We start from the raw sequence: 26,509 nt of genomic DNA, 5'->3' as shown, positions 1-26,509 counted from the left end.
CAATAAAAAAACAGTTCCTGGATCTTCCTCAAGTCACAAGTCAGTGAGTTACAAACTGAAAGATATACATCATTCAGAGTAAATTATATTTTTTGAAACGTCGGGATTTCAGTTCTAATAAATCCAGTGCATTATGTCAATGTAGTTTCTTGATTATTCAACAACTACAAACCACTTCTAGATGTGAAAATCCACTCTTAGAGCTGAGCTCTGCTGCCATGATTTGAAGACATGGTATATTTCGGGCAGGATCTTATTGCTGGATATGAGCCAGCAGTAGAAGGTTTAGGTAAGCTGGCACAGGAATATAACCAGCATTGGACTGCAGAGTTCAGTGTTATCTACAATAGCAGCACCTTTCTGAAAGAAATAGAGGTACAGTTTCTATGAAGAAAAAGTTTCTATGAAGAAATTGTTCATCATAAATCTGAAACTGATTTCCTTCTAGCCTGTCAGGACAAATTCCACTCTTGATGTGTGTAAACATTAACTACAATAAAGCTCAGAGGAGGCCTCTGTATACTTTAGCATAAGGGTGTGGCATGATGTCAGCTCAATGTTCAAATTCCTGTTTTGAAGCTAATTCTTGTTTTTGAAGCAAGAGTGTGTCCTACAAAGAAACACTGATTCTTTGCTTTTAGAATCTGATTGCTAAAAAGAGCCTTGCAAGAGCCCCAGCAGCAGCAAAATGGTGGAGGAGGCCTGAAAGGTGTCTTCTAAAAGTTCTGTGTCTTTCTGAATGTTTTCCTGGCAAACTTTTGTCAGTGTTGTCATTATTGTCATTCAGTTCCCATTATCCAAGTGCTAGTCCATAGGTAGTCAAAACCCACTTATAAGAGATTGGTATTTGCAGAGTTGGGGAAGCCGTGAGGTGGCAAAAATACAAAACAAAACAAAAAAAACCCTTTTAGGGGGGAAAGGCTCAGGGAAGACTGATGATCCCTGCAGCCTAAGATAGCCTAAGGATGCCAGCCCCAGCTCCTGCATCTTCTAAGTGGGGCTTTGAGATTCATTTCTTTTCCATAGCTTTCAATGTGAAGTCATAAATAGTGGCTGTTTGTTGAGTTATGACCAAGTTTTCTTAATGTCTCTTTTAATTTCCTTGTAATTAATTACATGTTAAGTTTTTTATCAGTCAAATTTATATTTTAAAAAAGCATAGTAAGCCACTTTATAATCCACAAATTCCTTAAGTACATAATCTTTCTGAACTACAAGCTTTCTGTCTACCCATGTTAATTTGTGTGTTTCCTATCTTCCTCCAAGGAGCTTAAGGGAAAACATACAGGTTTTTAGGTATTTTATTTTTAGGGATTTTCTTGTCAAACGTGCAAGCCCCCTCCGCAGTCTGAACTGGTAAATATAGCTCACTGGAACATACTATTGTGTTAACACCAGCATTTTCAAGTTTTGTCCTGATAAACTTTATTGAATACAGGTGGCGACCAGAGCCCCTGCGCACATTGGCCGAGCACACATAAGCCCACCCTGCCCCCATTCCATTCTCAGAGTCCACTATATCTTATGACCAGCATCAGAAAGTAAAAGTTAATTTAAGTCTGTATTTCTTCAAGCAGAGGACCAAACCTCATGAGGACCTTCAGAGGCTTCATGCAACCAAAGACAATGGTATGAAATGGTAAGAAATCAGTATGTATGCCATTAAGACATTGTCAAAAGCTACCAGCCAAAAGAGCTCAAGAGTGTTATCAACTTCAGATGCCAATTCTACCATATATCCATATAAAGCTTGAAAGAATGACACTAGGGAGAAAAGAACCAACTGTAAATGGGCGTAATACTAATATCAGCAGTCTGTGGCAAAGCAGTCTCTGATGTACGTGGATGAAAGTAGAGGAGAGAGATGGCTGGATCTGTAAATGGGATGTGTGCAGAATGGATCACGCTCAAACATACGTCGAAGGAAATAATGTAATTAGATTTGGAACATCAGTTTTATTTTTCAAGTCTTTTAAGATCTCCAATTTTCATTAGATATTTTACAGTGCAAGTGTTAAAAAGGACGACCAGCATACCCTTCTGTCAACTTTCCAAATTCCCTTTTACAAAACAAAAAAACCCTCTCTTTTAGTATAAAAGTCAGACTTGAATCACTTGAACATACATATTTCAAAACAAGCAATTCAGGTAGTTATCCAGCAACAACCCCATATCAATATTTATTTTAAAAGTATGAAAACAGTAGTGACCCAGCACTAGCCTACATTTTAAATAGAAAAAAGTTATCCATAGCCAACTTCTTAAAAAACAAACAAAGCAAATGCCACCTCCTGGGTGAGTTGAAGATTGGTCAGAGTCCAGCAGTGACCTTCAATTGGCAACTCTTGCGACTAATCCTGCAGTCCGTAAGTGACCAGACCCCACATCAAAATAGCAAGCAGCATGGCTGGCCACCATTTCTGGCACACGCAGTTCAGAGGGACCCAAAGAATCTGTTTAGGAAAAGAATAAACAAACTGATTAAATACCACAAGAATTAGAGCATGAGAGTAGGGAAAAAATCACCTGCGGTAGTTCCAGGGTGGCTGACCTGCAGCCCTGGTTTTGTACTCCAATTCCCCTCAGCCTCATAACAAAGGCATTTTTGTTTAAGAAGGCTTCCCCATAAGTGTGTCCCAGTCATTTACAAAATATTAATTGCACAACTATAGGAATGCTTTTATGGCTTGCAGGAATGCTTTGAATGCTTTTTTGAATCTGCTTGTTTTGCACGCTATCTTCTCAACACTGTGCACTGCTTTGATTTCCTCAGGCTGTGGACTGGTTTATCAATTTGTAAAATAAATGATGGGAGTTGGGAGTCCAGCAACGTGGGCATCATGTACTTCGTCAGCTGCACCAGTCCAGAATTCAGGAGCAGCAAAATGTTTGTTCTTCACATCTTGGGATTCTCTCCCACATGAAAAGCTCCCTGTTTGCGCAATGCTAGTGCTAATAATAATAATAATAATAATAATAATAATAATAATAATAGGAAATGCCTTTGTTAGGACCAACCAATCTACCAAGTGTAGTTTGGATGGAAGCGTTCCCAAGCTTAATTGAAAGGTAAAGCCTTTGCTCTTTTTCACTGCTGGGGGCAAGGGCAAAGTGAAGAGTGAGGAAATTCTCAGGGATAATTCACACCCCGGCCAGCACCTCTTTAATCTTCTACCCTCAGGCAGGAGATATAGAAGTATAATCAGGCTAAAAAACAGTTTCTATCTGTGGGCTGTTAGGCTGCTGAATGGAAAATAATATAGTGCAACTGACTTTCGGGGGTTGGTGTGTTGTGCGACAAGCACACAGAGTGCAATGAGATTGAGTGTTGGGGGGGAGGCTCGGTTAATTTCATTGTACACAGGTTGTACATTGACAAGAAAGGTATTATTATGATGGTGATGGTCTTAGGCAGTGCTGCGATGGACATCACCCATAACCCCTTCAAGAACCACTCCTAGCTTCACAAATAAGAGTTTAAATTTTCTAAAAAGGTAAATATAGAAAGCCTACAATCATCATTATTTTTTGCTCCCTTGGAAATTTAGGGAAAGCGGAGGAGGAAGAGAGTAATTAGTTAATGCGGGATCTGCCAGCACAAAGCATAACACATTAGGTTGGATTTTGTACCCATCGAGACTGATGTGAAAAGATAGCCATGACTTAAGTCCAGTTATTTTAATGAGAATTTGAGTGCAAGATTGTACCCCTATCTGGGAGGAGATCTCATTGAACTCAGTGGGGCTTACTTCTCAGTAAGCATATCAGAACAGACTGCCTCTCTGGATCCAACCCATAAATCCTGTTTTGCACTAATTTGGGGGTTACAGGGAAGCACACTTTTTTCTGGCACTCACTGGCAACGGCCTATGCATTTATATGGAGGTCATCCTGATTTGCTATTACTGTAATAGTTTTCAAGCAAACACAAGCAAAATTGGGCAGGAACCTAATAGAAGTATAAGCCACAAATCTTTATAGTTCAGTTCTATGAAAACCATCAGGCCAAAGCACAAAAATGGGCTGAACTGCAGGCTGACAATGCAATTCTATTTAACTTGGGAGTGAGCTCCATTGAACTAAATGGAGTTCAGCTTACAAGGAGACAAGCATAGGACTGCACTGCAAGATTCCAAATTCCCTTTTACTACCTTTTTTTCTTCTTTCCAGCCCCTCAGTCGAAAAATTGCAAATGCAAAATAATATGCAATTTACCCAGTTACAGTCGAGAATCTTCTTTCTCCAGCCACTGTTCAAAAAACTCCCAAAGGCTTTCATAATACTTCTAAAATTACTCCAGATACAAGTGTGAAAAACGTTGGCTGCTATCCTATTGAGAAACAAAATAGTTGGGAGAATTAGAATTTAGTTTAAAATTAAACAGGTATTATGGAAATGAATCCTGAGCTCCAAATCAAGTATTAAATGCTTCTAATCAAACAATGCTTCTAATCAACAAGCAGGGACGCGGGTGGCGCTGTGGGTTAAACCACAGAGCCTAGGACTTGCCAATCAGAAGGTCGGCGGTTTGAATCCCCACGACAGGGTGAGCTCCCGTTGCTCAGTCCCTGCTCCTGCCAACCTAGCAGTTCGAAAGCACATCAAGTGCAAGTAGATAAATAGGTACCGCTGTGGCAGGAAGGTAAATGGCATTTCTGTGCGCTGCTCTGGTTCGCCAGAAGTGGCTTAGTCATGCTGGCCACATGACCAGCTTTATACTGGCTCCCTCGGCCAATAAAGCAAGATGAGCGCCGCAACCCCAGAGTTGGCCACAACTGGACTTAACGGTCAGGGGTCCCTTTACCTTTACCTAATCAAACAAGCAAATCGGAAACTGACTTTGGAAAGTGTGACTTCCCATTTCTTCCCTCTGAAGCAAATGACTTTTTGAAGCTGTTTTATTTGTGAAGGCTGCCATTGACATTCTCAGTTCACTTTGCAGAGTGAATCTTGGATTCTGTTTCTTGATTGTAAAGGACTACAAAGGAATGATGGGAGCTGGCCAGACTAGAAGTCACATAACATTAAATACATCCTTGGTGGTCTCAGCAGGTACAAATAAAAATTTAATCCTTTTTCCCTTCTGCAAAATCAAAATCCCTCCTCTGGAGGTGATACTGGCATTGTGAGGAACACACCCACACCCACCCACACACCCACCCACACCCCTCGGTGCAAAGAGAAGGGATATTCCTCAAGACTTCTGCAGGGGCAGAAAGGCTTAACCTGTCTTCTATGACTCCATAATGATCCCTTATAATGATCTTTTCCAGGTTGGTACTATTAGCCATTGAAAACAGAATTGCACATTAAATGCAAAGTTACATTTAATGTCACATATAGTTTGGCCATAGATATGTAGCATAGACAATACAAATATGACATATAAATCCAGTTTCTTACAAGTCAAAACTGTGCCAAATGTGAGCACATGGATGATTCAGCTTTGCAGACAATCAAACAAAAATCGGCAGCAAAGAATTGTAGTTGTCTACAATGTCTATAAGCCACCTGGTGGCTTCAGTGTGAATGTAACAGCTACTTTTTAAAGCCATCCTAGCTTCTGGTAGGGTGGCGCTGTGGTCTAAAACCACAGAGCCTAGGGCTTGCCGATCAGCTCCTGCCCACCTAGCAGTTTGAAAGCACATCAAAGTGCAAGTAGATAAATAGGCACTGCTCCGGCAGGAAGGTAAACAGCGTTTCTGTGTGCTTCGCTGGTTCGCCAGAAGCGGCTTAGTCCTGCTGGCCACATGACCCAGAAGCTGTCTGCAGACAAACGCCGGCTCCCTTGGCCAGTAAAGCAAGATGAACACGCAACCCCAGAGTCGTCCGCGACTGGACTTAACGGTCAGGGGTGTTTGTTGTTTAGTCGTTTAGTCGTGTCCGACTCTTCGTGACCCCATGGACCAGAGCACGCCAGGCACTTCTGTCCTCCACTGCCTCCCGCAGTTTGATCAAACTCATGCTGGTAGCTTCAAGAACACCATCCAACCATCTCATTCTCTGTCGTCCCCTTCTCCTTGTGCCCTCCATCTTTCCCAACATCAGGGTCTTTTCCAGGGAGTCTTCTCTTCTCATGAGGTGGCCAAAGTATTGGAGCCTCAGCTTCACGATCTGTCCTTCCAGTGAGCGCTCAGGGCTGATTTCCTTCAGAATGGAGAGGTTTGATCTTCTTGCAGTCCATGGGACTCTCAAGAGTCTCCTCCAGCACCATAATTCAAAAGCATCAATTCTTCGGCGATCAGCCTTCTTTATGGTCCAGCTCTCACTTCCATACATCACTACTGGGAAAACCATGGCTTTTACTATACGGACCTTTGTTGGCAAGGTGATGTCTCTGCTTTTTAAGATGTTGTCTAGGTTTGCCATCGCCTTTCTCCCAAGGAGCAGGCGTCTTTTAATTTCGTGACTGCTGTCACCATCTGCACTGATCATGGAGCCCAAGAAAGTAAAATCTCTCACTGCCTCCATTTCTTCCCCTTCTATTTGCAAGGAGGTGATGGGCCCAGTGGCCATGATCTTCGTTTTTTTGATGTTGAGCTTCAGACCATATTTTGCGCTCTCCTCTTTCACCCTCATTAAAAGGTTCTTTAATTCCTCTTCACTTTCTGCCATCAAGGTTGTGTCATCTGCATATCTGAGGTTGTTGATATTTCTTCCGGCAATCTTAATTCCGGCTTGGGATTCATCCAGCCCAGCCTTTCGCATGATGAGTTCTGCATATAAGTTAAATAAGCAGGGAGACAATATACAGCCTTGCCGTACTCCTTTCCCAATTTGGAACCAATCAGTTGTTCCATATCCAGTTCTAACTGTAGCTTCTTGTCCCACATAGAGATTTCTCAGGAGACAGATGAGGTGATCAGGCACTCCCATTTCTTTAAGAACTTGCCATAGTTTGCTGTGGTCAACACAGTCAAAGGCTTTTGCATAGTCAATGAAGCAGAAGTAGATGTCTTTCTGGAACTCTCTAGCTTTCTCCATAATCCAGCGCATGTTTGCAATTTGGTCTCTGGTTCCTCTGCCTCTTCTAAATCCAGCTTGCACTTCTGGGAGTTCTCGGTCCACATACTGCTTGAGCCTTCCTTGTAGAATTTTAAGCATAACCTTGCTAGCGTGTGAAATGAGTGCAATTGTGCGGTAGTTGGAGCATTCTTTGGCACTGCCTTTCTTTGGGATTGGGATGTAGACTGATCTTCTCCAATCCTCTGGCCACTGCTGAGTTTTCCAAACTTGCTGGCATATTGAGTGTAGCACCTTAACAGCATCATCTTTTAAAATTTTAAACAGTTCAGCTGGAATACCATCACTTCCACTGGCCTTGTTATTTGCAGTGCTTTCTAAGGCCCATTTGACTTCACTCTCCAGGATGTCTGGCTCAAGGTCAGCAACCACACTACCTGGGGTGTACGAGACATCCATATCTTTCTGGTATAATTCCTCTGTGTATTCTTGCCACCTCTTCTTGATGTCTTCTGCTTCAGTTAGGTCTTTACCACTTTTGTCCTTTATTATGGTAATCTTTGTACGAAATGTTCCTTTCATATTTCCGATTTTCTTGAACAGATCTCTGGTTCTTCCCATTCTGTTGCTTTCCTCTATTTCTTTGCATTGCTCGTTTAAGAAGGCCTTCTTGTCTCTCCTTGCTATTCTTTGGAAATCTGCATTCAATTTCTTGTATCTTTCATTATCTCCCTCGCATTTTGCTTGCCTTCTCTCCCCCGCTATTTGTAAGGCCTCGTTGGACAGCCACTTTGCTTTCTTGCATTTCTTTTTCATTGGGATGGTTTTAGTTGCTGCCTCCTGTATAATGTTGCGAGCCTCCACGCAGACAAACGCCGGCTCCCTTGGCCAGTAAAGCAAGATGAACACGCAACCCCAGAGTCGTCCGCGACTGGACTTAACGGTCAGGGGTATCTTTACCTAGCTTCTGGTAACAAATTCCATAGATTAACAATGCTCTGCACCAAGAAGTACTCCCTTTTTGTGTGCCCTTAATTTTTCAACATTCAGCTTTATTGGACAAACCCAGGTCTAGTATTATGAGGGAGGGATAAAAACTATGCTCACTTTCTCCACACCAGGGATGCATAATGTTCTTTGATGTCCTCCCTTTACTCCTTGCCCTTTTTTAAGCTTAAAAGCCCCACCACTGTAGCATCTGCTCCTAGGGGAATTGCTCCAGTACCTTCATCTGCTTGGTAACCCTTTTATGAACCTTTTTCCAGTTCTACAACATCCTTTTTGAGGTGCAGCAACCAGAACTGCATGCAGCATTCCAAATGCTTTCAAGCCACATACAGTTATATAAAAGCATCGTGATATTGGCAGTTTTATTTTCAACCCCTTTTCTAATTATCCCTTACATGGCATCCACATTTTTCACAGCAGATGCACACTGGATCAGGCATAGGCAAACTCGGCCCTCCAGATGTTTTGGGAGTACAACACCCATGATCCCTAGCTAACAGGACCAGTGGTCAGGGATGATGGGAATTGTAGTCCCAAAACATCTGGAGGGCTGAATTTGCCTATGCCTGCACTGGATCAACATTTTCACTGTGATCCACCAGAATCCAAAGATCACTTTCCTGCTCAGTCACCTCCAGCATCAGACCCCGTTAGTATTTTTTGCCTCAGTGTGCACTAATTTACACTTGCTTACACGGAATCACACTTGCCATTTTAATACCTAGTTTGCAGAGATCCCTCTGAAGTTTCTCTCAATTCATTTAGTTTTTACAGCCCTAAACAACTGGGTATTATAAGCAAACTGCAGATCATTTATGAACAAGTTAAAAGCACATTAAATAATGGGCATGACAGGAACTCACACAATAATGATTTGCTCTGCACCCTGGCCAAGTGGCCAACTGCAATCCTGCAAACAAGTGGACACCTAGGCACCATGAGGACTCTCCTAGGCACTGAGGCAAAGAGGCAATTTATTCCCTTCTGAGGGAATAAAGGTGGTAGGATGGAACATAACACTTGCAATTTCAGGCTGGGTAGGTTATTTTTTATGTTCCTCTACATTTAAAGATGAAACACACAATGCAAATAAAAAGTAGCAACACTTACAAAGAAAGTTTATTGCCTTGTCCACACTTTGCCATGCGCATTTTCTACTTGCAGAGAGGTTTTGTTTGTTTGTACGAACTGGTGAGCATTTTAAAAGCACTTTTTATTGAAAGAAGCATTTCAGAAATAGAATACAGAAAACCCCTCTAGGCAGACCTTACCCCTTTGCAAGATGAAGCAGTGAATCCTCCCGTTTCCCAGTGTACATCCGGTTACACTCGTCCCCTATCATTGCAAGCTGATGTCCAACTTGGGTTGCAGCCCTGGAAATGTTGAACACACATGATGATGATCCTTCATTACAGATCTGTCCCAATGCTGAACAAATTAACAGGCAAACAGACAACGTAACTGATAAATGACTGAACACAGATAATGCATAAGCAGCTTGTGTTTACCCTCTCAAAAATGATATAAGGGAGTTGAAAAAGAATTAAAATGGTCAAGAGGTTGGAGCAGCTTCCCTGTGAGGAACAGCTAAATGTTGGGACTTAATTTTTTTTTAAAAAAAGGAACAGCGATGGGAGACATATACCTGATGGAACTCATTACCATCTGATGGGGTGATGGCCACTAGCTCAGATGGCTTTAAGTGGCTATACTCACTATATGAAATGTTCACATGCTCTGGTTACTGCTTGGAATTGAATGCTAGATCAAGTGGACTTTTGACCTGATCAAGCAAAGCAGTTCTTGAGATTCTTAAGTATCTACAAAGGAGCAATTTTTCAAAATAATAATAGTAAATAAATAAATGTGTTTTTTAAATCTCTAGGTGGCTGTGATTCTTCCACCCCCTGACGTCCAATAAGCCACCATTAGGCTATTCTACGTACGGGCAACTCCCCACTTAGGCAGGGGTTATGTTCCAGGCCCCCCCCCCATGCATAATAATAATAATTTATAATAATAATAATTTATTATTTATACCCTGTCCATCTGGCTGGGTATCCCAAGCCACTCTGGGAGGCTTCCAACAGAATATTAAAATACAATAGTCTATTAAACATTAAAAGCTTCCCTAAACAGGGCTGCCTTCAGATGTCTTCTAAAAGTCTGGTAGTTGTTTTTCTCTTTGACATCTGGTGGGAGGGCGTTCCACAGGGACGTGAAATGTGTGTAACTGGGGAGCTCTGTTTTCTGCCCCCCTCCCCACTTTTGTGTGGGTGATCCTTCCTTCCTTGCCCGCAATCTTGCCAGGGAGAGCAGGGGAGCCACACAGCAGAGCCTCCGGCCAGGAGCGGCTTACCGCCCATCCGCTGTTGAGCAGAGAGCTCCCACGTGCCATTTTGGAAGCGGCAGCTCTTTTAAAGCATTCTAAATCTTCTCTTTACCTTGAACATTCCCCTTCATCTGGTAGATATAGAAGGGGTTCTTCCCAGGGGAGCTGCTACCCCTCAGAGCACCGTGACCCCAGAGAGACTGGAGAAGCCGCACAGTGGGGGGGGGGGTGGCAGTGTGCAAGCCAACGCCAGAGTCCTAAACTACAGGAAAAATCATCTTTGGCTTCTGGGGAACAAGCCACGAGGACTCTCCAGCTCTCTGCTGCCATTTCCAGATTTGAATATATTTATTAATCGGGATGGGTGGGTGGGTGCCTGTATTTATTTAGAAGGTTTACATATCCTCCCTTTCAGCCACACGGTCCCCAAGATAAATAAAAACATATACAATAAAATATAGCAACATCACAATTAAATACAGAACAACCGCCTCTAACTGTCCGACCCCTTGAAACATCATTACAACATTGCCCCCATGTAAGGCTTTCACAAAACGCTGGCAGGGCCAAACCATGGTGGTTTCAGCAGGGATGTGTCTATGCTTTGATTCTGTGGTGGAAAAACTGGCACATATTGTGGAAACCAGCCTCCTGAGAATTTTTTGTTTTAAAAAAACTTTCTAGTCTGTATTTACTACTCTGTGAAGCTAGGTTTGAAAATGTGCAGGCAACAGCCACTAAAATCTAAATAGCCACCGGGATGGCTGAGGGACAAGGGCTGAGGTAGGGCTGCAGTACCTTATGACAGATTCTGCATACGGCCTTAATTTGCATAACTAAGGGATAATTAAGGGATACAGAGTTTGGATTGTCAGGTCAGGATTTGATCCCCCACCCCAAAAAAACCCCCATACAAATCCAATTCTGCTGTAGATCAGAATTCTCTTGCGGGAGGGAAAGCAATGTGCTAATTTGATTAGGTCTTATCAATCACGTAACCTAAAAAGATTCTTTGATGCTTGCTGAAGATAACAATGTGAATTATTAAGGGTTTGCTGTTATTTCTAAAGGGAAAGCTTAATAGAAGCAGTGCCTTTGTGTCCTTATTGCAGAGCAGTCAATGTGACTGCCTGTTGCCGCTAACACATGTCCTACGGCAGATGGGCATATGATGTGGCCTGATCCTGTGTCAGATCACCAGCACATCTTGCTCACAATTGCTTCCTCTGACTGATAACAATTCGCCAGGGTCTCAAGAAAAATAATTTCAACTGTGAATTTTAAGAGTTGAATCTGGGACTAGCGGTGGGTCTTCCTCACCATAAAGACTAAATGAATTTATTGCAGTATTTTGTTGTATTAGAGCAAAGTATTTGATAGGTGCCCAATAAGCATTTGGATTCGCACAGAATTTGTCTGATAATGGGGACAGGAGCCCAGCAAAGCTTATGCCACAAAACATTTGTCAGACTGCAATCCGAAACTGAATATAAGCCCTATTTACAGTCATGGGGAAAAGAAAGTGCACCCTCTTTGAATTCTGTGGTTTTACATATTGGGACATAACAGCAATCATTTGTTGCTTAGCAGGTCTTAAAATTAAGTCAATACAACCTCAGATGAACAACAACACATGACATATTACGCTGTGTCATCATTTATTTAACAGCAAGTTAAATGTTAAAGTTCATGACAGTACAATTAGAAAAAGATTGAACAAGTACAGTGGTACCTCGGGTTACAGATGCTTCAGGTTACAGATGCTTCAGGTTACAGACTCCGCTAACCCAGAAATAGTACCTCGGGTTAAGAATTTTGCTTCAGGATGAGAACAGAAATTGTGCTCTGGTGGTGCAGCGGCAGCAGGAGGCCCCATTATCTAAAGTGGTACCTCAGGTTAAGAACAGTTTCAGGTTAAGAACAGACCTGTGGAACGAATTAAGTTCTTAACCCAAGGTACCACTGTATGGTTTGTTTGGAAGGGTTTCCAGGAGAAAGCCTCGTCTCTCTAAAAAGAACATGGCAGCATGGCTTTGGTTTGCAAAGTTGTATCTGAACAAACCATGAGACTTCTGCAGCAATGTCCTTTGGACAGATGAGACCAAAGTGGAGATGTTTGGCCATAATGCACAGTTCCATGTTTGGTGAAAACCAAACACAGCATATCAGCACAAACACCTCATGCCAACTGTCAAGCACGGTGGTGGAAGGGTGATGATTTGGCCTTGTTTTGCAGCCACAGGACCTGGGAACCTGGCAGTCATTGAGTCGACCATGAACTCCTCTGTATACCAAAGTATCCTACAGCCAAATGTGTGACTACCTGCTCAACAGCTGAAGCTTGGCTGGAATTGGGTCATGCAACAGGACAATGATCCCAAGCACACCAGCAAATCTACAACAGAATGGCCGACAAAGAAAAGAATCAAGGGGTTGCAATGGCCCAGTCAAAGTCCAGACCTCAACCCAATTGAAATGCTGCGCGGGACCTTAAAAGAGCGATGCATAAGCAAATGCCAGCAAACTTCAATGAACTGAAGGTGCAATACTGTAAAGAAGAATGGGCCAAAATTCTCCCAAAGTAACATGCACTGGATTCCACCGTTAAGTCTTTAAGACAGGCTAGTAAATGACCACTTGCCCATGGCAAGAATTGCCTACGAGTATGTGAAGTATGCAAGTTTTTTTGTAAATTGGAGAACAGTGTTGCTTTCCTCTTTGTTCTGTTTCATGTGGGCAGATGGACTAAAAACATTTTGGGGAACTCAATTGCAAGGCTACATCTTTGGTGTGTCACAGGGTTTTGTAGTCTTTATATTCTTATGCCAAGGTGTGGTAAAATTTAACAGGCAGTCACTAGAAAAATAAGGGGCACATCTTTGAAATAAGTGTGTTTTGTTGTTGCGTTATTCCAAGCTTCCAAACAAAAATACAGTTTTAATGAGAGAGAGAGAGACTTTTATGCACTGATCAGTAGGTTAAGTAGCTTTAAAAGACAAGGTATCTAGAGAACGCAGCGAAGATGACTTTGTCAGCTGCTCTTTGCAACAGCTGAGCTTCTTAAGAATGACTGTTATTTGTGACCTGGAGACGGGAAAGACTGCTAGATATTTCATGATGAGGTCTAGATAACGCAGATCATCAGAAATGATAACACTGGATTTTCACTCTACTCATCTAACATGTATTGTAAGAACTGACCTCATACAAGCTTAAAAACCAAACAGTTACCAGAAGGAAAAGCAGAGTGTTAATACCATGTGATACCTGATATTCATCTCCATTTGCTCTGCGATGTCTACAGATCTGTTGTGACTGTTCTCTTCTGCATTGACATTGTTGTGGCTGGAGAGAAGGAAGTGTCTGGAGTTTTGTCCCATTTGGGCCATGGCTTCTTCTAGCTGTAGAAGCTGTAATAAAATTAAACATAATCTTTTCATATTGGTTAACAATGCCTTCGGCACACAGCTACAGCTAAAACGAACAAACATTTTTGTCTGAATACAAGGCAGGTATCTAGCATTTAAGGTTAGACTCTGCAGCAGAACCCAAAGAATGTGTTAATGATAGTGGTTAGTTTCTTTGGGCTGGATTCAACTAACTACTTGTGCTCATGGGAGCCAGAGTGAGTCCTACTAGCGAATGGTGCTCCCCTCCCCTTTCCTACCCCTGTACCTTCCCCAAGTTGGCTGGGGGGCTTGGAAGAACCCCACAAACAGTGGATGGGGGCGGACGCTCCATCAGACCAAGCAGAAATGCCTGCACTTGCAGAGCGATCTCCTTAGTGCTATTGTTAATTCCACCCATTAACTGCATATTTCAGTTTTGCAAAATGAATAATCTTTTCAGACATCCTTAGCTGTTGCTTGGCAGTTACCATTGACAGAGTGAGTGTTCTGTGGGTCTCTGGTAAGACAGTTTGCTTGTCGCTTTAACTGTTTTGCCAGGCGTACACCTCTTCTTTTCCAGAGGCTAAATTCAGCCCCCTTCTCGACACTTTTGTCTTCTCGTTGCTAAAGCTTTTTGTTGACAGAATGGCTGACCTGAATAACACCCTATATGAGGAACCATTTGAGACGCATCTGTGCTGTTGGCAACACAAAACCAACAGGTCGTTCATATCACGCAGCTGAAATCAGCTTGAAGACATCTGCTGCAACAAGCTTGCTCTTAAATATATCCAAAGAACCACCCAAATTCCAGTGGCAACCCAGAATAAACTGGTAAACTGAGCTCTGGACTTCATTGTGCATCCGTGCTACAGCATCTGCTTATCTGTGTCTAGCTAGTTCCTCAGTCTGAGCAATCTGCTCTAGTTTGAAGACACTGCCCAGCTGGGATCTTCACCTCTGCTTGACTTGATGACAATTGTGTCCTTTGGCTCCATTGCTTCTTGTCTGTTGCAGCAGACCAAGGGAGAGGAGGTCCGAATCTTCTTGGGATCAGCCTCAGTGATCAAATTCTTCTATTTTCGAAGGCCAGGGTAGAAAGGTACATCTTCAGCAACCTATGGAAGCTAGATGCTTGCCATCACCATTAAGGCCTCCTCACAAGCCACCCGCATCGAATCTCTGGGACACTGGGTCACAGAGCGGTGGCATATTTTATCGTTTCTGATATCAAGTTAGACTTTAACTTAGGCCTCTAATTTTCTACAAGGCAAAGAGCCATTTTTGCAGCCTTGTTCCCATGGCACATTGGCTCCTACTTTGCAATGTGGTCAAAAAGCTCAGCTCAAAACAATGAGCTCCACTCCACTCCAGCTTTGTTAGACACTAGTTTGCTTATAGCAGCAAACCAACTTTTGGTTTGTTTCCTCCCAGACACGCTAAAGAAAGGAAAGGCGAAGCAGCAGGCAGCTCTACGTTGCTCATTCACATTAAATCACTTCAAACTATGGTTTAACATGTTCTGCAAAACGGGCCAGTTAGAGTGTTGGCCTAGCATCTGTGAGACCAGGGTTCAAATTTTCACTCACCCATTCTCCCATGCTGTTCTTTTTCATAGTGATTTTTTATAATTCCCTTAAGTGTGTTATTTATTTATTTATGATGTGCGGGTGAGAATATTCTGAAACTCTTGTGGGAACATTTTAAAAACGTGTTTAAAACAAGAGCAGAAATGTCCGTATTTGTACAAAGCCAAAACTGTTTTCTGAAAAGGACTGCCTAAGAAATCAGACATGCAAACAAGTCATACAACATCAGGGCAAAACTGCAAAGCGCAACATATGCCAGCTCACACCTGTTATGGTAATATAACCCTCCCTTTGGCTAATAAACCAACACAGATATTTGCTTACGCAGTCCAGAATTCAGCTGCAAGTTAGCATGCTGTTTTTCCAGCCAACTTGTTTAAAATGATAAAGCAAGGATCAAAGATGCAGATTTATGTTTCCAAGGTGGCCAGGTGGCCCGGTTTAAATGAATGCTGATAGCATGGAAGATAAATACTTTATTTGCTTCTGGAATTAAGTCAAACTGTGTGTCCCCCCCCCCCCGCATTTTTGGAAGGAGGCCTAAACTGGTGCCCCATGATCAATGAGGGTGGAACAGTTTAGCATGCAGAGAAGTGACGCAGCTCTGTGTAATTGAGACAGCCCCCAGTTCTGATCTCACCTCAGCTGGCGACTGAAAAAGAGGACCTTAGAAACACCACTATTCTCTCAGCTGCAAGAAGCAGCTAATAAAGCTACTCAAATATATTGGGTGGCTGTAAGAACTATGGAGATAATATACGTGACGGGCTTCAAGCACTTTAAATGCATATATCATATCAGTAAGTATATGATTCTTAGGTTTGGTCACAGTAAAGCTATAGAACAAGAACTAATATTGGCCATGTTGCAGGCCCAGCCTCTCGTGGAACCAAGCCAGGCATGTCGGAAAAACGACTTGCATGCTTGAAAATGGATTAATTCTTCTCTTACTAAAGACACCCTGTAGAGTGAGAGCGCCCTAAGTCCAGGCTCATTGAGCACAACTGAATTCCACTTGTCTACATTACTTTTCAGATAACTGTCTGGTGAGATCACTTCTGTATCTGGCGGATGCTATCAAAATATTCAGCATAGCATGACGGATGTATACACCAGAAAATCAAAGGCAGGGCACTTTCCCTTTCTTTTTGTTTGGAGTGCCACAGATAAGTGTACCCACTTACATTGTCATCACTAGCATTGTTTTCAAAGGGGCTTCAGAGCTGCTCTGGAGGAGGGAGCTATGGGTTCAGAAGCATCAATTAACAGGCATATTCCACAGGTAGTCCTATACAAGCTTGGAAGCCTGAACTGTTTATATTTAAGAACTTTCCTCCAATGCTCTTGCTCAAAAAAGGGAACTCCCAGAAGGGGATTCCCCATTGCAGACCCCTACACCACACACACCCAGACACACACCGAAAATCTTCTCCTGAGGGTTGGGAGAACCTGATGAAGGTAGCTTTGCTCTCACAATGCAGTCTCCATCCAACCCTCCCCATGCAATTACCTCTCCTTCTGCAGCTTGCCCATGCCACATGGCAGACCTCTTCCTAAAAGTCTTGTGCAGCGGAGAGGAGGAGGAGAAAATTCCCCTTGTGTAAACATCATCGAAGGACTGCTGCATTGGATATTGACTGACTTATTTATGGGGCATGCTTTTTGTACTAAAATGGTCCCTGCTCCCAGATTTGCAACGTAGAAATGCATGACATAAGAGGGAAGAGGAAGAGGAGGGAAGAGGAGGGAAAGAGCAAGCTCAACAGTTCTTATTGCACAGTTAGTTAGGTTCCGGTTGCCTTGTGCTTGATAAAGAGCAGCCCCTCCCTGGAAGCACTCCCCAGCCCTACCCACATCCATCAGATCCAGGAGTAGAGCTGGTGACAACATACAATCCAAACATGTCACTCCAGACAGGTGACTTGATGGCAGTCAGAGACCAACTTAAGTTTCCTAGCATCCCAGAGTCATTTCTTTTTTCCAAAAAGGCATAGTTTGCGAGTCATTGCAGAAGGCAACTCACTCCTCCAAAACTAGGTACATCTGAAACCCCAAAACAGATGCTGAATCCTGCAGAGACTGGCGTGCTTTGTGTCCTCATGTCCTGGAGGTGGGAAGATGGCCTGCTTTGGATGGGATTGCTCTCCCCTGGGAGGAGCAGGTCCACAGTCTGGGACTGCTCCTGGATTCATCACTGTTGCTGGAGGCTCAGTTAGCCTCAGAGGCTAGGAATGCCTAATCCCTGCTCCGGATGGTTTGCCAGCTATGGCCCCGTTGGGCAGCGGTGGCTTGGCCACTGCATCCCATGTTCTGCTAACTTCCAGAAGGGATGAACTGCAATGCGCTTTACATGGGGCTGCCCTGCAAGACGACTCAGCAATTTCAATTCCTCCAAATTTTATTTGTTTATTAAATTCATATGCCGCCCTTCATTCGAGGGCAGTTTACAGTACAGTCGCACCTCGGCTTCCGAATGCCTTGGGAGTCGAACGTTCTGGCTCCCAAACGATCACAAACTGGAGACGAGTGTTCCGGTTTTCGAATGTTCTTTTCAAAGCTGAAAGTCTGAGGGGGCTTCCGATTGGATGCAGGAGCTTCCTGCAGCCAATCAGAAGCCCCACTTTGGAAGTCGAATGTTTCAGAAGTCAAACGGACTTCCGGAACGGATTCTGTTCAACTTCCGAGGTACGACTGTATTAAAATCACAAAAATACACAAGAACAAATGAAACATTCACCCCCACCCCCACACAAGCAGGAAGCCAGCACAGAAAAGGCCTGTTTGTTCTCATGTTGCCACCCTTCCCACAGAGGTGCGTCAGCTTTTGGAGAAAGCTGCAGATGCACCTGCTCACCCTGGCTTTTGACACTTCAGGTGTATATTTTTAGGACCCACCTTATTTTTGTGGTTTTCAGTTGTGTTAAACTGTTTTTTTATATTGTTAATTAATAATCCAACCTCTCATCTAGGTTTGTCCAGAACAAATAAAAATACAAACAGTGCTTAAGTTCACTGGCCTCCGCCCCCCCCCCCGCAAAACCACACATACCTGAGCTATTAACTGACATTTAGCAAGTTTTAAGTAATGACAGAAAGGTATTTCCATTTTGCCCTTTTGACCGAGTGAGTATTATTTGGTCATGTGTCTTCACAAACCACAAATTTTAATGGGGAACAAACTGAGTGGCTGTTTGCATATGTGGTCCAGGGCATATGCTGCCGTTCCAAAAACATGATACCATCACCAGTTTAGCAAATACAACCCCGTTTCATTTCAGAAGGATGCCTTTTTTGAATAAATGCGGTGGGAAATGCATGGAGCTTCATGTTAAAAGCACATAACACTTGCTCCACATTTCTAAGCAATCGCTGTGTTAGTGCCGCACCAACCACTCTTGAAACTCCATGGCTGCTGAAAACATGTTTGTCCAGGCAAGCCTACCCAGACATATAGAAGGCTGACATGGGCTTTAACCTAGTTTTCAGCTTGTCACTGATTTTAATTATTTTTAAATGCTTTAAATAGTTGCTTTTAATTGTTTTTCACTGTTAATGTTACTCTATTCTGTTTGCATGCCACTTTGTGAGACTTTATTACAATGAAGCATTATATAAATCTTGTGAGATTAAACATAATTAAACATTCCAAATATTATTACTCTCTAGGTACTTTCTGTACAACAGCAAAACCATAAAATCTCAGATGGGGGGGCATGATCTTCTCCCCCACCCCCAGTTAGCTCCCTAAGGGGTCACAAACAGTAATTGTCTCATCCCTTCCGTGTGCCATTTCCTGCGACATATCAACCTCAGTGACCTTGAAACACTGTTTATATTTAAAACAATTCCTAAGAGCTTGAATAACTCTCAGGCAGATTTTCTTCTGCAATGAACATTCATGCATTCCCTCATTTTTTTTATCTCATCCTTGCTCTGCAATACTACTCTGGCTGACATCGGAAATTGGTTCCTGCCTGCTTATTATGTGTAGTCCATTCCAATGCACATTTCATTCAGACGTTTCACTGTGCTATTTTGAAGTTCCATGGGACTGCAGCTCTAGGCTGCAATCCTGCGAACACTTGCCAGTAAATAAGCACCACCGAACTCAGCAGGACATACCTCTGAATAGATGACACAAGACTGCACTAACAGAGGGTTGCAATGGACATGTGAAGTGCCCCTCACTTCTGTCTACAGCAGGGGTCGGCAACTTAAGGCCAATGGGCCACAAGCGGCCCATGGGGGTCGTTTTACCGGCCCATAGACCCTCCTCCTGCAGCCAATGGGAAGCTGTGCACGCCTCCTCTGCGCCGGAAGGGGTGCCAGAAATAGCGTTTGTGCATGAATGCGCACACACTCTGGCCCACCGCGCCGTCTGCAGGACCGGGAATCGGCCCAAGCCACAAAAACTTTGCCGACCCCTGGTCTACAGCTTGGGCAGAAACCGCCTTCTTGACCTCTGGACCCCACTGTCAGTCTCACCTGCTTGGTTCACCGGAGCCTGACTTGGCATACAGATGCAGTCCCTGACTCTCTGAGGGTCTGAGACCCACTACTCTTATGCATTTGTTGAACTGATACCCGCAGGTCTCAGGGTAGTTCACAGAATAAAATCAGAATATAAAACCACAAAATGCAGAATCAAAATAAAAAAAAACAACCCACATCAAATACACCCATTTGAAAAGGGCATAGGATGGGGCTGTGCATGGCTACCCCTTACTTGGTTTAGCTGGCCACTCCAAGCCGTTTCCTGGGATTGTGGCCGCTGTCGCCTGCTGGCATCTTCTAGGAGCCACGGGAGAGAGCTGAGTGCAGGGTGGGGACCAAAGGTGAACAAACTACCCCCGAAGGAGCAGGGTGTGTCCCCCCACCAGAGGCACTACCCCTCGTCTAACACCCCACTATTTAGAGGGGAGAGAGTACCCTGCCCCCATATTTCACATCCTGAATGCTACGCAGCATCCGTATTTCCAGATATCTCATTGGTTTTACACACAGTGTAAAGCATATTCTTATAAACAGTTACACTGGCCTGTGTAACAGGCACGCATGCTGAAACGCACAAATTCTTGCATTCAGAAAGAAAGTTGCATGACCTGACATGGGAGGAGAAACGAAGGCCAGTGAAAGAAGGAGTATGAAACCACCTGTTATTTGCAAGGCTGGTCTAATCTATTTACTGAGCTTCACTAAGAGTGACTTCCACCTAACTATGGTGAAGTGCTATTTACTCTTAAGTCACGTGAATATATTCATTTTTATTTCCTGGTTGACTAACACTGGAAGCAAGTAAACATATTTCCCTCAGCAGAAAACATTTTCAGATTGGGACCAACTAACTTCTGTAGTTTCTGGAACTATTCTATTCTATAGGGGGGGGGGCAAAGACAAGTTCAGCGATAGAGTGTGTTGCTTACTGAAGGTCCCAGATTCCAACTGGCGAGATCTCTGGCAGCAGATAAGGATCTCTTCCTGAGAACTTACAAATTATACCTTTGAAGCCCATTTGAAGCCCATTTCCCCCTTCAAAGAATGCTGGGCACTGTAGTTTGTCAAGAGCTGCTGGGAATTGTATCTAGGAAGGGTCAACTACAGCAATCAGAATTCTCTGAGGGCCTTTAAATGTGCTTTAGAGGTACCGTGTGTACACAGCCTAGATCAGTGTTTCCCAACCGGTGTTCCGCGGCACACTAGTGTGCCGTGAGACATCGGCTGGTGTGCCGTGGGAGGAAGGCGGGCGAGTCGGGCGGTGAGAGGCGGCGGCGGCGGCGAGGATCCGCGCCGAGCCGGGGGCGGCTCCGCGGTGGTGGTGCCGAGCGGCGGGGCAGCGCGCGCAAAAGGGAGGATCGCGAGACAGCGGAGGAGGAGGAGGCCGGCATGTCCGGGCAGCAGCAGCAACAACAGCAGCAGCAACTCCCGCCGCCGCCCCCTCCTCCGCCCGCTATCGCCGCCACCACCACAACAGCCGCCGCCGCCTCAGCTGCCCTCGCTCTGCTGCCTCCTCCCACCCCGGCAAGGGGGAGGGAAAAAACTTTCGCTTTTGTGCGTCCCTCCCGGCGTGACGCTGCGCGCTGACGTCACGGGGCGGGGCTTTAATGGTGGTGTGCCGCGAGATTTTTTTCCGGCTAACAGGTGTGCCGTTGCCCAAAAACGTTTGGGAAACACTGGCCTAGATGGACCTACTCAGCATGAGACAACTCTTTATAAACTTCTACGCCTTCTTAGAAGTTTCAGACTTCTGAGAAGATGTGCTACAACACTTAAGACAGACCTAATACTTCAGAGCAAGCGGTCTCTTATACAGAGAGTTTTTGACAATAACTTTCATTTCCATGATTTCCCCCCTAATTCATAAATGCAATGACTAAGTCTCACTAAAGGTAAAGGTACCCCTGCCCGTATGGGCCAGTCGTGTCCGACTCTAGGGTTGTGCGCCCATCTCACTTAAAAGGCCGGGGGCCAGCGCTGTCCGGAGACACTTCCGGGTCACGTGGCCAGCATGACGAAGCTGCTCTGGCGAGCCAGCGCAGCACACGGAAACGCCGTTTACCTTCCCGCTATAAAGCGGTACCTATTTATCTACTTGCACTTGGGGGTGCTTTCGAACTCCTAGGTTGGCAGGCGCTGGAACCGAAAGACGGGAGCTCACCCCGCCGCGGGGATTCGAACCGCCGACCATGCGATTGGCAAGTCCTAGGCGCTGAGGTTTTACCCACAGCGCCACCCTACTCTCACTAAAAGAGCACTACTAACAGCGCCTTGGTCTTATCTGGATTGAGCTTCAGTTTGTTGGCTCTCATCCAGTCCATTACTGAGGCAAGAGACTGGTCCAGCACTTCCACTGCCTCACCTGCAGATGTAGAGGAGAAATAGAGCTGAGTGCCATCACAATATTCCTGGAAATGTACTTCAAAACTGTGGATGACGCCACTCAGTAATTTCATGTAGATGTTAAACAGCACGAGGAATAAAACCAAACCCTGAGGACCCCCACATTGAAGGCTCCACGGGGCTGAAAAACACTCCCTTAAGCATCACCTTCTGGGAACGACCATCCCACTGCAAAGTGGAGCTACTGATCCCTAATTTAGAGAGCCACTCCAGAACGATACCATGGTTGATGGTATCAAAAGCCACTAAAGAGAATTAATAAGGACCCATTTCCCCTGTCTCTCTCCTCACAGAGGAATCATACAGGGTAATCATACAGGGTGACCAAAACAGTTTCTATGCCAAAACCAAGCCTAAACCCTCCAAGAGCGCAAGGATCTGGTCAGCTGCGGAGGAAGCCTCTTGGGCAGGGCGGGCCACCCATAGGGAAGGCATGGAGTATGGGGCGCCCTTAGGGAGGGACGGGACGCGTGGGGCCTCAGCCGCCCTACAGCTGGGGGGGCAGCGGGCGGACAGCACAGAGCCTGTGGGTGCTGAGACGCGTGGCTCGTGCACGCTGCAGGCCCCGCTGTGTGCCACCCACCATTTTGTCACACACACACACACCGTCAGGGTGGCACCTGGGGCAGACTGCACCCCCCCCTTCTTATGCCCCTGGATCTGGTCCACAACCACCCACTCAAGTACATTGTCCAAGAAGGGGAGCCTGGCAACTGGCTGGGAGTTAGATTTTCTGAATCCAGGGATGGTTTCTTGAGTAGTAGTTTTAGCACTGCCTCCTTCAAGCACCCCCCCACCTCGTTTCAAGGAGGCATAATTTCCCTTACAAACGCTTAAGTCTGACTCCTATTTGTTCTTTCAGTAGCTTGATGTTTCTGCTTTGATGCTGGCGCAAATACTGATTATACTTTATAATCAAATGCCATGCCCTAATTAACAGGTTGGGTTTGTTCTTTTTATTTCTGTTATCTCCGTTCTCAACTTGTTAAATGTGTCTCGTCTTCCGTTCTTTCTCATTCCAACTGCACATGTGCTTCACTGTTTCACTCCAGTTCCTAATAAGACGGAACAGGTGGTTGTGTATGAAGCCTCATGCTATAATGAAAACAGAAGCCCCGGTTGTTTCAGCCCCAAAGTCCATCTAAGGCAAGCATAGCATTGCTAACAGTGGCAACTTAGATGCCCTCCCTGCAGAAACTCATAGGCACAGGAACACAGGTTAGCTAGCTCCTATATACCAGGTTATGTCATTGGCCCATTGAGCTCAGTATTGTCGACACCAGGAACCTCTGAACCTTTGGGGTCTGGGGGCATAGCAAAATACCCACTCCACGCAAGAAAAACTGGGAATGCTCACTACTCCTCGCCCCCCCCTCCAAAACCTTCTCAATTTTGAAAAATCAGGAAGGGCAGGGAAACTTGATGGGCACCAAAGGGTCTGTGAGAGGGGCTTTCCAGGATTTCAGACCCCGTGATCTTCAAATACAGTCTTCCCTCAAACTATACAGGAAGGCAACATCCCTTCCGCATTGATTGTCCCCAGAATACCAACCATGGTGATTCACGTGACATAGAATTTTGGGTCTGGGGCTTCCTCTGGAGTATTCAGCAATGGGGAATTACTTAGGAGTGTTCTGAAAAACTGGAATTGAGACACACATTTCAGTCACAATTTAACTCTTAGGAACCTGCTGGGGAGTCTTGTGCACCTCCTCCCTCCACTGCACACAGAACGTACAGAAGAAATGCCTCCCTAAATCAGGTTCCATGTAGCCCAGCCCTGCTTATCCTGAAAGTAACCAGAGAGAAGGTTGGATGTCTGCAGCCAATCATGAAGACAACATGCAACCTTGTCATTTTCTCCAGTATCTGGTGGTAGCCTATGGAGGTTTCATTCATGGCCTGCCAATCACTGCTACGAAATCCATCCTTCATTGGTATTGTCTAATCCACTGGTCTTCAATTGGTGGATCAAGGCCCATTAGTGCATTGTGGCCTGATCCAAGATGGGTTGCAACAGGGAAAAGACCATCATGCAAAGAAGATTTAAGAAATGGGTCCCCAAATGCATGTTTGGGTTAAAAGTGGGTCCTGGGCCTGAAAAGGTTGACGATACCTGGTCTAATCCTTCTAAAATGTCATTTAAGCTAGTGGCCATAATCACATCTGTAGAAGTACCTCCCACTTTAGGTATTGTTTTGTACATGTGTTGTACATGGACTAGAAGATGGCAGAAGTGTCAGACCGCCTCTCAATCTTGCTAACTGCCCTGTCCCAAGATGAGAGCATTCTGAAGGGAAGTGCTTTAAGAACTGCCGCTTTAAGAATTCATCTTGAGAAGGAGAGTTTGCAATCTGCACTTTGCGTTCTGAAAAGGGCCTGAAGATGTGCACACTCTACCCTCAAAACACACTCGTCATTTCCCTCAAATAATTCTCGGCACAGTAAATTATCCCTCACAGAGTTACCAGTTTCAGCAACCCTTCACAAACTACAGTGCCCAAAATTATTTGGGGGAAAGAATGTGCTTTGAATGTACTTTAAAGGCCGAGTGTGTACACAGCCTATATCTACATTTTCTAATTCTACAAATAAGGAAAATAAGTGGGAGGATGGGAGAGGACTAGACTAGTGGTGAGGCTTGATAAAGCAATTACAACTGATCTTTGGAGACAAGGAAAATACAGATGACCCAAGACTTTCTGGTGCCTGAGGAATAAAATGCAAGTAGTGCCCCAATGATGGTAAAATATTACCGTACTATTATAATTGGCAATTGCCACCCTTTAATAGCAATAATATGCTATCTGATATTATTCTGATTCTGATTCTGCATAAGGATAATGCTGCACTGGCCATGGAAGAGTTTGCCTGCGTTTTTTAAGCTTTCAAAATTTAGAGTTGCTGCAAACTGAACATTCATCTTAATATGCTGATTTGCTTAGTTCCAAATCTTCTTTACATTAAAAGAGAAGGGTTTGCTTTTGGAAAACCTGCTACCCTGGTTTTCTTTTCACAACAGCAAAACACAAACTGCTAGCTGAAATATGAACAAATACGTTGTCAGACTCTAAGACAAAAGCAGACCAAAATAAGAAGAGCAGGTGAAATTGCAGGAGGTTTCACTATTAGAGGGAGTCGACATACAGCCTTCTCACAAGAGTGTTCTTCTTCCTGTTTTTCATCCAACAAGTGCAAGTGCAATCCAGGAAACAAGAACAAGGGCCTGCACGCCACAATTTACCTCCAGGGCAGACTATCGTGTTTTGCTATTCTCTCTAGGCCAAATGGCGTCCGACTGGAGCCGGGCAAAGCTCCTCCACAGCCAGGGAGAGACTGTTTGCCTTTGAAGCATGTAACATTTGTAGAACACTAACAAACAAGCCTTGGGGGTTGAATTGTATTGTTAATTGTATACATTTTGATCTATCTGATCTTATTATTTATACATTAATTTGAATATTAACCAAGAAAAGGCATTTTGCTTTAATGGCACCTGGCACAGCAGAGTGTGCAAGAGGCATTCCCTCCTTTCCTGAGGCAGAAAGAAGAATTCCTCTTCTAAGATGGCACCTGCCAGCAATGTTGTTGTTGTTTTGGAAAGAATCACCATCTTTTACAAACTCTGCCGGCCAATTAAGCAGGGTGCCCTCTTAGTTGAAAAAGAGGAAATAATTCATATTAGGGATGACGTCTTAATTTGCTTTTTGTTTAATTCAGTGGTGACCTTTCTGTGTAGCATTAAATAAAGTTACGCTCCGAGGAAGCTCTGAGTTGGAGCCCAAACTGAGCAGGTTAACCCAGTTTAGGTGTTCAGTTAACCCATCTGAACTATTTCCACTCGCTGATCCCCTTTGCAGACCATTTCCTGCAGAAGACCCCGGGATCGAAGCAGAAGAGGGATCTGCCCCGATGGGCGCCCCCCGAGTCTTGTCCAGCCTACCTCGCTTTCCCCTCGCGCACCTTTCCTCCAGCCGAAGCGACAGCTGCCCTGCAGACGGACGAGAAGAGACGTGAGCAAAGGATCGAGGCCATGGCGGGCGGGCGGGAGCGGCGGGGAAAGGAAGAAAGCGCCCAAAGGGCTCACTTACCGCAGCGTCACTTGCGCGCACTGGATCCTCCGCTCCAGCCCAGGCGCTTCCCCACCTCCTCGGCCCCGGAGAGCCGCCCTGCCCGGCCTCCCGGGGGCGGAGGGAAGCTCTCCCGTCCCGCCCAGCCTCGGCTCCGGAGGCTCGTGGAACGCGAGGAGGCGCCGCCGCCAAGTGCCCCGACGTTGGGTCTCCCGGGAGCGGAGCAAGAAACTTGCCACGCGCCATGCCTTGCCCTCCAAA

At 44.8% G+C, this 26,509-nt stretch overlaps 1 protein-coding gene and 1 long non-coding RNA gene across 3 annotated transcripts in view; both read right to left on the bottom strand.

Moving 5' to 3' along the window:
• The window catches only part of LOC308585878, a 98,901-nt gene that overhangs the window by 1,516 nt on the left and 70,876 nt on the right, over positions 1 to 26,509 (bottom strand). The gene's annotated exons all lie outside the window — the stretch shown is intronic.
• On the bottom strand, positions 1,937 to 26,509 carry LOC308585789 (uncharacterized protein). Of its 2 annotated transcripts, XM_081191909.1 has the most exons (6): positions 26,270 to 26,509; positions 26,122 to 26,169; positions 13,571 to 13,713; positions 9,243 to 9,344; positions 4,216 to 4,330; positions 1,937 to 2,453 (listed from the first exon to the last, which is right to left on the bottom strand). In XM_081191909.1, the coding sequence occupies exons 1-6, from the start codon at positions 26,492 to 26,494 to the stop codon at positions 2,352 to 2,354; spliced, it is 735 nt and encodes a 244-aa protein (XP_081048035.1). In that variant the 5' UTR covers positions 26,495 to 26,509; the 3' UTR covers positions 1,937 to 2,351. The 2 variants fall into 2 exon arrangements, with proteins under 2 accessions (XP_081048035.1, XP_081048036.1); XM_081191910.1 differs by lacking the exon at positions 26,122 to 26,169.

The sequence above is a fragment of the Podarcis bocagei genome (genome assembly GCF_964188305.1).
Source record: "Podarcis bocagei genome assembly, chromosome: 4".
NCBI lineage: Eukaryota > Metazoa > Chordata > Lepidosauria > Squamata > Lacertidae > Podarcis > Podarcis bocagei.
The sequence above is the reverse complement of the archived record's forward strand: the minus strand, read 5'-3'. Positions and strand labels throughout refer to the sequence as shown.